This window comes from Chanodichthys erythropterus, chromosome 16 (assembly GCF_024489055.1).
Source record: "Chanodichthys erythropterus isolate Z2021 chromosome 16, ASM2448905v1, whole genome shotgun sequence".
Taxonomy (NCBI): Eukaryota; Metazoa; Chordata; class Actinopteri; order Cypriniformes; family Xenocyprididae; genus Chanodichthys; species Chanodichthys erythropterus.
The window spans coordinates 6459634-6472271 of NC_090236.1; the positions used below are offsets into that span (position 1 = coordinate 6459634).

Genomic DNA, 12638 nt, shown 5'->3' on the forward strand with positions numbered 1-12638 from the left:
TCTCTTCTCTCTACAGCTCCATGTACCCCACAGGGGGTCAACGGTACTGTGGACTGTGTCACTAACTCCGCGTGGGTCACATGGGATGTGGATAAGGGTGCAGAGTCTTACACGGTGCTGGCTGTTGGGGACGACGGTCAAAATGTCACATGTTCCAGCCCAAACTCCACCTGTTATGTGCCTGACCTGGGTTGTGGAAAGAGCTACACCTTCCAAGTCACTGCTTCAAATGCTGCCTGCCTGAGCCCACCCAGCAACAGCTTCCAGCTAGAGACAGGTAAGTACTCCCGAGAGCTTTAGCCCTCTAATTTGAAACCCTGGGTCTCTCAGTCTTACAGTACGTTACCTCTCTCTCCAGCACCTTGTACCTTGTCATCCATCGTGGTGGTGGCTGAATGCCAAAGTTCTGTTATCATGGTACAGTGGCAGAGGGCAAAAAATGGGAAATCCCTCTACATTGCCACAGCAGAGGATCAAGACCATGTCTTCATTTCCTGCAATAGCTCCGCCTCTTCCTGCAACCTTACCAATGTGCAGTGCGGCAAAGAGTACACTATCAGTGTGGCTGCTTCAGCCAACAAATGCGGCAGCCTTCGCAGTCCAACCTACAAGATCAGAACTGGTACAACCTTCAATATTGTTATTCCCACCTAATAAAACATGACAGATTATGTTAAAAAGCCATTAGTAATCAATAACTGTTCATAAGCAAATTGCGTTGTATATTCAAATAGTTAAGGCCACCATTATTATTGCTCCAACTTGAGGTTAGGGATTTGAGCTTTAAAGAGACCTGAGTCTTATCTAGGGACCAGAATATTACGGACACCTAGGAATGGGCTCTTTACCTAACCAGTGTACATCCACCCAAAACAGAAATCACATAATAAAGTGCTAACAACCACTTGGTACACCATAACATCTGCATTGTGGGACTTTTCTAGTTAAATAATTGCAACCTCACTTTTTAGACCAGGGTAGGGTTGCACCAGCCACTCGTAAGTTCTTACTTAAATTTGTCCAAACTTACTTAAAAAAAGTCCACACTAGAGCGTTAGTTACTACTACTAGCTAGTTTGTAACTAACTTTGTTTATTCTTTTGCACTATTTGTTCTTAAGGAAGAACTTGGCTAGTGGGTTGTAAGCTCTCCGTAAAGTAATACATAGTCGCATAATATGACATTTACCCTCAACGAACTAATAGCAGCCTTCTACGGAGCCCCGGACATGACATGCAGGAAAAAAATAGTAGGCTAAATTGTGCGCAAGATTTATTAAATCAAGGGAACTAATTAGTAAATCGTGCGCGCAATTTTTTTTTTTCTTGCATGTCATGTACGGGGCTCCATAGCCTTCAAATATGTTAACAAAAATTGTTTTAATGCTTCTGAATTTCAGTTCATCCTTCATTCAGTCACTCAGATAAAACAAGAGCTTATTGATGCAGTTCAGTCAGCCTGCTATTTTATTCCAACTGCTACTCCTGATAGGAGGCGTCCGTAAATATTTAGAGTTACACTTCAATTAAGTTTAATGGTGCAACGCAAAAATACTTAGTAGTGCATAAGTTGTAACAGTGCCCATTTACATCAAAACTAGGCTAAGTTTTAACTTGCACACAGATGGTGCAACCGGCCTCAGGGGTGTCAAATCCTGTTCCAGGAGAACAACCTTTCCATAGAGTTTAGTTCTTGTCTGCTACAGCACAATTGTATAGAAGTTTCTAGTAATCCTGAAGACAATCATGAACAAGTTAAGGTTGGAGCTAAACTCTGCAGGAAGGTGGCTCTCCGAGAGGATTGGACACCCTTGATCCATAGATATATACCAGTTTTACATGTGATTTCATTGTATCAGTATTCAGGCTGTTTTGATTTCTTCCTTTGATTCTCTGCAGCACCCTGTCAACCCTCACAAGTACAGGCCTTTAGAGACTGTCAATCAAAGGCTGTGTTTGTGTCATGGGACCCATCATATGTGGCACAGTCATACCTGCTTACTGCAGTCAGCAGAGATGGAGACTTAAAGACATGCAATACCTCGTACAACAACTGCACACTAACTGATCTGCACTGCAGCAACACCTACAATGTGTCAGTTTTAGCAAGTAACGAGAACTGTACCAGTCTGCCTAGTACTAATGTGACTTTCAAAACAGGTAAGAGTGACAAAACTTCTTTAAATTCTGTGACCAAGATTTTTACATTGTATAAACTTTCATTGCAATGTCTTTATTTTGCAGCACCATGTAAGCCAGCCAATGTAACTGCAAACATTCTGTGCGGGAACAGTAGTGCTTCCTTGTCATGGGTGGGGAGTACAGGGGCAGTGGCCTACATGGGAATTGCTCAGTCAGAAAACGGCACAACGGTCTATTGCCAGAACACAGAGCCTTCCTGTACTCTGGTGGGTTTAGTGTGCGGGACTGTGTACAATTTCACAGTGCAGGCAACAGATGGCACCTGCAACAGTTCCTTGAGCGAACCTCTAATTGAGGGAGCAGGTACAACAATCATCAGTCATTGTCACTTCACAATCATCTGATTTCTTTGAACTGATTTGCTAGTATTCGAGATGTACCCTAAGGGTGTTTTGTACTAGTGCTTTTAGAGTAGACTTGAATCTGTGTGACATCAACGTTCGGTTCTTTTGGTTAGAATGTTTTCTGTACTTGTCCACCAAAATAACCACACCCGAATTTGCTTGAAAATGGAGGTCCGGGGTACAGTTCAAGTCCACTTTCTCCTTTCGTTTCCTAGAATGGTTAGCAGTAACTTACTGTAATGTTAAATTTGGGTTCAGACCAAATGTGAAAGCCCAACAAGTGCACCAAATCATGGAGTATGTAGTACAGGCAAATCCATTGTGAAAGCAGATACTAACATTTTTCTTCCATTTCTTTTGGATCCCCATTGGGAAAACAGGTTTTAAGTCTTGTTGTCCATCTCTTTCCCTCAGCTCCCTGTCCTCCAGCTGGGTTGAGGGTTGTCCCTCGTACGGTAGTGAATGACACTCAGATCTTGAGGGCATCCTGGTCTACTGTGAGTTGTCCCAATTCTGAGTATCTACTGGGTCTCAAGGGCAACATTCAGGGCAACAGCCAGGCACTCTTTGACCTCGCCTCCTATTGGACAAGTCGCACGTTCTTTGAGATACCCCTCCCTTGTGGCTCATCCTACAGCGCAACCATCAGGGCGAGGAACTCTGCCGCTTCAAGTGTCGAGTCTGCTGCTGTCACTGGAATCACAGGTGCACAATGTTCAATCATCATAGCACTACCTTCTTACCTACTTACATGGGAAATGAAGATGCTTTAAGTGCAAAACTCATCTGTTCATTTGTTTCTGTCCCCCAGTACCTTGTGCCCCTCTAAACGTGACATTCTCTGCATCATTGGCAAAAGTGGCATGGAATGAGTCTGTATTTGCTACAAACTACACCGTATATGGGGTCACTTCCTCTAGTAGAACAACACTCTGCAAGACCTCACAGCTTCTCTGCTCCATCACCAATTTCAGCAGCGGTCACATTGTCGTAACAGCCCGCAATGCTGCCGGAGAGAGTGAAGACTCAGTGTCTGTTTTAGGTAAGAAGGGGATTTTAGACAATAAGACTAAAAAGCAAACAAGTAATGAAGGATCAGAAAAGCAGAAACATTGGGTTGTCAAAATTTATCTTGCTTTGGTGAAAAGTCTTGTAACCTTTGACCATGTCCATCCATTGGCAGTGACAGCCGTTGGCAGGAGGTGAGACCTGGCTCGAAATCAGAAAGGTGAGTTGATGCTCATGAACAGCAGAAAATTTAAGAACAATTCAAGAAATTTTCTTATTTCTCAAAATGGAGTAATAGGCCTTAGTTAGGGTAAATGGCATATTGATCATAACACAAAAGAAAATGAGGCCATGAGAGGATACGTACAGTCTGGTGTTGATCAAGTTGATAAAACATGGAACATCTCTTCCAGTGGACACTATGCTTATATAAAAAAGTAAAATTCTGTACTTCTATACCTCAGTCTCTTTTCACATGCATTTAAGTGATTATATGATAACTGTTTGCATTTAAAGATTCATCCACAACAGCTTCTTTGCTTAACATTTCAATTTTTAAACGACTTAAAAAGCCTTCTAGTATTAACCCTTGATTCTGTCCACATTAGGCCTGCCCAGCCCTGAGTGAATACATCTCGTCGCACTCAAACTATTGCCTTTGGGAATTCCTGTACTTACCTAAGAATTCTTGAAACTCTGTGATACTTCACTTTTGCATGTTACATATATTCCGGTTCAAGGTTCATTTTTTTTCCACAATATTTATGGGTGGAATAGATTGACTGGGGAAGAGATAAACATTATTTCTTTAAAAATGTTTTCCAAAATCTGTTTTTTGTTTTCTGGCTTAAGGATTTACTTTTATGCAATGTCAAATATTTTTATCCCTGTTTTGTATATGAGTAGTCATTAAATACAAAGAGCATTTCTCCATGTGATCAGTCTTATAAATTATGACATGTAAAACGCATGTAAAATAAATTAACCATACACAAAACACTTGCTGTTCCAATAAAATATGTTCTTACAATGAACTGACAAGGACACAACAGTGACCTATCCCGAACAAAAAAGCATGGCAAACTGCTGTATTAAACATCTGAATGAACTACTTATCCCATTATCCAATGTAAGTGACCTAATGGAATCAGAAATAATGGTTCATTATAAAACTATTGACTTAATACATGTACAAGTATTGAGATTCATAGGAATTGGCATCTAGTACAACTACTGATTTTCTCACTTTCGCAGTAATAGCAACTTCTCAGATCTCTCATTATAGGTAGGACTGTACTGCACATGGAAAACAATCACTTTTAAAAATAAAGTTGAAATCACACAGCAGAAGCAGGTCTTAATTTAACAACCCGAAAGCTCACAGAGGGTTTGTCTTGAAAGGTTTACACATTAGCGCAAACTCTCTATAATGAAAGACATTTTTACTTACAGACTTAGACTTGTTTGCTAAACAATTACATAAACAAAACTGAGCAATTCTGTTCAATACAAGAATTTTATTAGAAAACGAGATGCAACAGAGCAATGAATTAAACAGCATAATGTCAGCACAGCTTTCAGCAGCCTGTGCACAAACTCAACTCTGTGGTCACTCAGTTGAAATTTAAAACATTCTCTGAGCTCTATGTACAAAGCCATTTGTGAGAATCTTGAAAACAAATTGGGGGAAAAAATGGATTTAAAAAAGGATTTTAAAATGCCATTTTCAGTCCGAACATCAGTAATGGGCAACTGAGAGGAAATGGCATTTTTAATATCTATACAAATGGTGGACAATAGTGCAGAAAAAATAAGATTACAAAAAAAAAAAAAATATCCAGGCTTTTCCATTTGTTTACTTCAACACAAGTGGCGCACAAGAGGATTATAGATAAGGACATGAAGTAATAAGAGAGGGACCGGAATAAAGGTGCAGAGGAAATCTGAGAGAGGAGAGATAGACTTGGATCAGGGAGACTCCGCTCGAACATTGTTTCTTTCACCTGGTTCAGGACTGTGGCGATCTTGTTTTACATGTTCTCGTCCATTGCTGGATTCTCTACGGTGTGGGCGCTCTTTGCTGCGACTGCGCTTGTGTGACCGTTCCTTACTATGGCTGCGTTCCCGCTTCCTGTTCTTCTCCTCCCCGGCTTCCTGCCTGCTCCTGCTGCCTGAGCGAGAGCGTTTCTTGCTAGATCGCTCGGTTTTGTGTTTCCTGTCTCTGCTTCTGCTCCTTGAGCGCTTACTCCTCTTTTCCTCCCTGTGCTTTCTATCCTCCTTATCTTCTTTGTGCCTCCTCTCTTCTCCCTCTCCCTTACTTCTCTTGTCTTTTGACCTCTCCCGATCTTTATGATGATCTCTGTCTTTCCTGCGACTACGCTCTCTCTCGCTCTCTGCCTCCCTCTCTTTATCTCGTTCTTTCCTCTCATTCCGCTTCTCCCGGCTGGCACTGTGACTCCGGCGTCGTTCCCTGCTACGGCTGCGTCGGCGTTCTGTGGTTCGGTCTGGTGTTCTGGAACGTCGTCTATCTCGGTCTCTCTCCCTGTCTCTCTCTCGGTCCCTGTCTCTATCCCGGTCCTTTCCCTCCCTTTCTTTGCGCTGGCGATCTCGTTCTCTCTCCAGTTCACGGTCGAAGCTTGCGCCATGTCTTTCTTTGTGATGGCTGCGACTCCGGGAACGATTTTGGGATCTCCTGGGACTCGGACTTCTCTTAGGTGTTCTGAACACACACACACACACACACAAAAACACAAATCATTGATCACAGAAAATGCACAAGATACCTTGTCTAATAGGAGAGAGTGGGGTAATTTTGAAATGGCAATAGTATTTCTTACATTATAACATTACAAGATATGAAAGACAGAATCTGCTGTAGCCAAGTGTAACTCATAGCAGAAATTAATTTATGCATTTCAAAAGAAACAACTGTATAAAGAGTAGGGCTGGGCGATATGGCAAAAAATGATAAAATTTCATATCAGTTGATATCGATAATTATCACAAATGTCAAATCTTTATTTCTTTCAAGTTTAAAGGAAGATGTTTGCTCCCATGTGAAAGTTGTAGAAACCAGACTGTTAAATGTGGTTTTAAACTACTTTGTCAGAACATGACAAACACTTCACGTTTTTGAAAATATATATCTTAAAAGAACAAAATCTTTCTTATATTAAAAAAGTTTCTGCATGTGCTAACAGTTTATATCGTTTCAAGTCGTGTTGCTCAGCATTTCTCCTGTTTGTCAGCGCCATTACATCTGGCTTTAAACTTTAAAATCACTAGGACATGTGTGTTCTTCGCTGAATTCAAGCTTTTTTTCAAGGTTCAAATGAGTAGCACTGTTTCCGCTTTAAAAGCATAAACGTTATATCGAATTCAAGGAAAATTATATTGAGATGATAGTCATTATCGTTTTATCGCCCAGCCCTACTAAAGGGTGAACAAAATTTTGGGCTAATGTTTAAAATGATGTCAACTCAAATGATATTGAAGACTAGTAATAACTGTCTATAATATTTCTTTTGAACAAAAAAAATAAAAAGCTTCAGTGGTAAAAAGTAGCGTTACGCATCTGCGCCAAAATTACTGGTATCATTGGGACAAATTGCCCTTTACAAACTTCTATGCCAAGGCGTGTCTCAAAGCTTTAAACCATTGAAAATTGTTGGCGATCAAAAATTAGACAAAACTTGCATCCTTGCTGATCTGGTTAGCCAAATAATCTCAGCCCACCCACACACAACGGCTGTACCTGGAACGGCGCCTATCTCCATGCCTTGTTGAATCGGTTGCCGTCGCCGCCTCCTCCTCCTCCTGCTCATCTCTTTGCGGGGGTTTACGTGGTCGGCTCTTCATGTGCTGGTCGATTGCCTTCTGCACAGGAACAGGTATTCGTGGGAACAATGTTGAGAACCATTCCAGCTTGGTCAAGAAGGAGCGGAGCATCTCTCCAACAGTCATTACACATCCTCCTCCAGCCTTCACGTCCAACTCCTGATCACAAGTGATAAGAGAAAAACTATTAACACCCCAAACACACTTAAGACATGCACTTTTCGCATGGCCTATGGTAACAACACTAATGATTAGACCCCTAAAGCCATTACACTGTAAACTGTCCTGTATAAAATGCTTTATTTGTGATGACCAAATACTGAGTCTTCACCTCTGCTCTCAGCTGACTTAATATTCAGTATTTAAAAGGTGCACCAATTTTATTTGTTGTTTCACTGACTGACATTTTGGACTTTATAATAGCAAATTAACAGCATAGATAATGCCACTGTATAAATAACTTATTTACTAGTATATAAATCTTGTCATGTAATGGCCGATCCTGTTTATATAGAATAAAAAGGCATTTTCTAGCCTGCTGGTCTGAAGTCAATTTTAAATGGCAAATGGACTATTTCATAATGGAATTTTATTGCACCTTAGCGGTACCATTTAGAATTGACAGGGACTAATTACATTGCTATTTTTTTTATTTTTTTCAAAGAAAATATAGTTTATTATATTAATACTTCAATAGTTAAAACAACTGCATAATAATTAGCTTCCACAATGTCTCTTACTATGCACTGACTCAAAATAGGTGCGATGCTGAGGAGGTCGCAGGTCAGCTGACATTTATGATGCACCGGTGAGTGTGAAGGGGTGGAGTGGGTAGGTGAGCTTTTCTAACTGCACTCACGAACGCCAGCCAAGAGTGTGGAGCACACCCTATATCCAATCCACCCGCATCACAAGGGCCATCTGGGAGAGAGAACAGGGCAGTCAGCCAGAGAGACACATAACCACCATCATGTTGGCAGCAATGTCTGCTCAATGCGAATAAGATCTCCTTTTCTGGGCTATTTTTAAAATAGATAATATTACTTTAACAGGTGAGTGTGTGTGTGCAGGTGCATAAGAGATGAACCAGCACCCATTAATAGATATCTGAGATTTACAATCTCTATAAAATAAATAAAAAAATGTCTAATAAAAATGTCCGTGAATCATTGAGACATACTGCCATTATCTGAATATTGCAACCAATCAATGAATTCACATTTAACCACAAAGGAACCACCTTCACATCTAGCTCAAAGGGCCAGAGTTTGTTTGTGATTTGTGCTGCTGCCACCACAAATACAACTGCAGCTGCAACTGTGTATCTTATAGGGAACATTAAGCCAAATGAGGTCAAAAGGTTGAAGGACAGCAATGTGCATCACAATCAGCATTTGGCCTAAAGTTTTCTGATTACAGCTGTGTACATTAGAATAAGAGAGTTTAAGGCATTACCCGTGGTGACATACCTCCTCGTCGTCAAGGAACTCATCATACCAGTCAATCAAGTCAGGAGGAGGTTGAGTATACCTATAATACACATATGACATGATAAGTGTATATTCATTGGCATGGTCAAACCAAAAAATACACACCATCCAAACTAACAATGTACCATGCCCTAAAATATCTTATATAGAAGTCAAAATCTGCTAAGGGGTAATAATGTAACAGTTTTAAAAAGTGTTTTTTTTTTTTTTTTACCATTATTTACAACAGCAACAACGACAACAAAAACAACTTGTGCATCAAAACCACTCCTTTCCTAGCAAGTCAATAAATTTGCGACAAAATTTTGACAAGCCAAACATGTCAGTCTCTGAGTAACGTGATTTATTTAAGCCACAAAATGAACCCGAACTACCCAAAAGGCATTTCAAACGTCTCCAGCTTGTTTTAGAATTACCTAAAAATCAAAGTTCACCACTTTTGCACGTTATCATGTCTGTCAAAAACTTAGGCTGGCTGTCGGTTGGAATATTAGAACTAAAAACTCTGACATCAAACACTCATGGGCATCAATCACTTTACTGAATACTTGCCAGCTAAGAAATAAATAATTATTACCTTCCGATCCCATCTGTTTTCAAATCCACATCATTTGAATATCACAACATCGATGTCTGTCAAAAAAATAACGTGCACAATACACGTTAGTATTTACGAGAAGCAGAGGTCCAGCGAGTACACGCATTTTCTGGAAAACTCACACTACCAGATGTTTTAAATCCGCTTTCCGAAAAGAGGGTGAAAGATGCCATTTGTCAGAGATGATAACGTGCATAATACATAACGCATGCGAGTATAAATTTGTTCCACACTCGCTAAAATTCAATCATGATCAGAGAACTGAGTGAAATACTTCAAACTGCATGCTAAAGTAAATATTTTCAGTAATTTTCTATTCTTGACCGATCTTTTTTCTTCTCCACAATTTTGGCAATAGATGAACTGTTAAATGAGTGATCTTGAGATGAGTCCCTGTAGTCGTCCAATTTGACTCAAATGCTGATGGAATATATATTATAAACTTGACGGTTGATTTTTTTTTTTTAAATGTAGTTTTAATACTATCTTCTCAGTTGTTTAAAAGTTTAAGGCAATTATCAAAGCTTGATTAAATGTTTAATTTTCCAATAAGAGATACATTTTTACATGATTTGTTATATTTAATACCCCTTAGCAGATTCTGAGTCAGAATTTTGAGTTCTTCTGCTCTACATTTTCCTTAGCAAAGGCAATGCTAGAATTTGATTATTTAAAAAAAGTTTACCCATATGAACCTCCATGCCAGTGTTAATGAGTGAAAATAAATTACTGAAAGTAAGTAACTCAGTTAATGTTAAACATCTGAGGTGGATCTGACTCATACCTGATGTACATGAAGCCCAGTGCCCTGATATAGGGCGAATCTGTGTGAGTGATGAGACCCATCACTTGTTTGCGGGTCAGTTTCAGTGTAAATAGTTTATACAGCAAACAAAAAGCAGTGGACACGATCCCTCCCGTCCCGACTCCACGAACCTGCAGGACAAACCATGAAATTTAAAGCTAGATTTATTTTTAGCTTGAGTGAATCTCTCCCTTGATTTAATCAAAGTGACGAAGATGACGGGAGGATGAAGTTGAGGAGGTCTCTAGGCACGTACTTCTACTTACCCCTCCGCACATTCCCGTCTGCCCCGCAGTCTTCCTGCTGCCTTTTTCCCATGGCTCCACGTGGGTGACCTGAGAAAAATATTTAAATGAGATTTACCATTTAAATGTATTCAAACCTGGCAATAAATTGGATAAAACTATATTATATAACTCAACAAATCACCACTGTTCTAAACAGTCACCACAGTCTCAACATCAACCTAACCACACTTGTTTTTCAAAATTACAATATCTAAATGAAGCTAATCAGATTACCCTTTACAAACACTTTCACTTTTACCTATGGCTAATACTTAAAAATTATAATAGTGGAAAATCATTTTAATGGAAAATTCAAATATTCTTAGAATATTTCTCATTTTATTTGTTGTTGTAACAGTACTGGCTAATACAAAGTTACCATAGTTTTAGTAGTAAAAATAAAAGGCCGTTCATACCAAGGATGATAGAGGAACGATATCATTGAAATCACTTTCATAACTATTTTCTTCTCAGCTGATGGAAGATAAAACATTGACAGCCAATCAGAATCTACCCAAGTTTAAAGGGATAATTCACCCAAAAATGAAAATTCTGTCATAATTTTCTCACCTTCAAGTTGTCCGAAACCTGTATTAATTTCTTTCTTCTGTTGAACACAAAAGATATTTTGAAGAATATGGGTAACCTAACAGTTGATGGACACTACTGACTTCAATAGTATGGAGGGGAAAAAAAAAATACTATGCAAGTCAATGGGGTCCATCATTTGGTTACCCATGTTCTTCAAAATATCTTCTTTTGGATTATGAATTTGTGGTTACGTGTTTCAAAACCGAAAGTAAGTTACGGTTTACAAATCTGAGCGCACGGATTGGAAATTCGTGGGTATGGTTTATTAATTCATGGGCGCGATTTGATAAACCGAGGCAACAATTAAATAATCTGAGTACGGTTTATAACCTGAGGGGACGAATTGCAAAACTGTGGCCACAGATTTGCGGGTCTTGTTTTATTCTCCTACAGGTGACTATCTTCGTACTTTTCCATACAGCTAAAGTAAACGGTGACTAAAGCGGTCAATAATATGTCTATATTCACCTTATGTATTCTTCTTAAAGAAAGTCAGTGATGCGGGTTTGGAATATTTGTTTAATGACAGAAAATTAATTTGAGTAAACCACTTATGTAGCTACATTTGAACTAGTTAGCATATTAGCCTGCATGGCCTAACACGGTCTACTGTAGCTCACATATCAATAAACAAAGCAAAAGTCTTGTATTTCAAGCATATTTAAGCCTAAAAGAAAATTAACAACCAAAAAGTCATACTGAAAGCATCAACGATATGAATAAAAGAAAAAAGAAAACCGCGGGCTTCACGTGCATCGGCCCGGACTTATTTCACCACCTTGAAGTAGATCTCGTCAACCACCTCGTGGTACGTCTTGAGCTCGTACAGTTGGACCTTGAAGTAGGGAGACGACAGGACGTTCGTCAGGATCATCGGGTTGAGGTTCATAGTTTTCTCGTTGCCCCATAACGGCAAAACGTTGCCGTGTTTCCCGCCGGCCGGTTTGCTCACGGCCTGCTGCTGTTGTTGCTGCTGACTAACCGCCATGGCAGTTCCTTCACAACGCCATTAAAATACAAAACCAAAGAAAATGACCGTTCCTCCTAACGAATACAGCGGCAACTCGTCCGACGAGGCGCGCGAGTGGCAGACCGACGTCTCTTAATTCATTCGATTTGTTTTTTAGATAGTTTTTGACAATTATTCTCTGTGATGTTAGAAGACGCACGCGAAGCGCTCGGTTACGCCGAGTTGTGGGAACAAGATGGCGCGCGAAAGAGGGGCGGCGGAAAGGGAAGCAAGGATTGGGGTTGCCAAGTGTGTCACAGTGAAATACTCCCCACCAAAAGGAAGTACACTACAAATCATATATTATTCCATCTGTTTAAAACCATTGATTAAATATCCATGTAGTACAACGTGAAAATAAAATGGTTCGTCCACAGAGGGGAGAAAAAGTTAACTGCATTTCCCAGGAAGACGTTTTACAAAAGACTTGGCAACACGATCTTCCAGCAACCAGCGTAGTTTAACTGT

General features: G+C 39.8%; 2 protein-coding genes across 5 annotated transcripts in view; one reads left to right on the forward strand and one right to left on the reverse strand.

Moving 5' to 3' along the window:
* Positions 1 to 3892, forward strand: part of fndc7rs1 (fibronectin type III domain containing 7, related sequence 1) — a 44108-nt gene extending 40216 nt beyond the window's left edge. Inside the window, 6 exon segments of the mRNA XM_067363210.1 lie at positions 17 to 277; positions 359 to 622; positions 1899 to 2159; positions 2244 to 2504; positions 2960 to 3250; positions 3357 to 3892. Of these exon segments, the coding sequence (XP_067219311.1) occupies positions 17 to 277; positions 359 to 622; positions 1899 to 2159; positions 2244 to 2504; positions 2960 to 3250; positions 3357 to 3751 (1733 nt within the window). The 3' untranslated portion in view covers positions 3752 to 3892.
* Positions 3893 to 4932: 1040 nt separating this feature from the next.
* prpf38b (pre-mRNA processing factor 38B) lies at positions 4933 to 12360 on the reverse strand. Of its 4 annotated transcripts, none has more exons than XM_067363545.1 (7): positions 11940 to 12013; positions 10987 to 11044; positions 10550 to 10618; positions 10263 to 10414; positions 8860 to 8920; positions 7308 to 7549; positions 4934 to 6272 (listed from the first exon to the last, which is right to left on the reverse strand). In XM_067363545.1, the coding sequence occupies exons 3-7, from the start codon at positions 10559 to 10561 to the stop codon at positions 5522 to 5524; spliced, it is 1218 nt and encodes a 405-aa protein (XP_067219646.1). In that variant the 5' UTR covers positions 10562 to 10618; positions 10987 to 11044; positions 11940 to 12013; the 3' UTR covers positions 4934 to 5521. The 4 variants fall into 4 exon arrangements, with proteins under 4 accessions (XP_067219642.1, XP_067219646.1, XP_067219645.1 ...); XM_067363544.1 differs by lacking the exon at positions 11940 to 12013 and adding an exon at positions 11141 to 11221; XM_067363541.1 differs by lacking the exon at positions 10987 to 11044 and having other exon boundaries at positions 4933 to 6272; positions 11940 to 12360.
* Positions 12361 to 12638: the final 278 nt, after the last annotated feature.

What these genes read in the sequence shown, in the direction of transcription:
- prpf38b (XM_067363541.1), bottom strand. Translation starts at nt 12,149, where the DNA reads ATGGCGGTTAGTCAGCAGCAACAACAGCAGCAGGCCGTGAGCAAACCG. An exon ending in CTGGGCTTCATGTACATCAG is followed by an intron (nt 8,921 to 10,262) that starts GTATGAGTCAGA and finishes TGTGTATTATAG; the next exon opens with GTATACTCAACCTCCTCCTG. An exon ending in AGTTCCTTGACGACGAGGAG is followed by an intron (nt 7,550 to 8,859) that starts GTATGTCACCAC and finishes ACTTGTGATCAG; the next exon opens with GAGTTGGACGTGAAGGCTGG.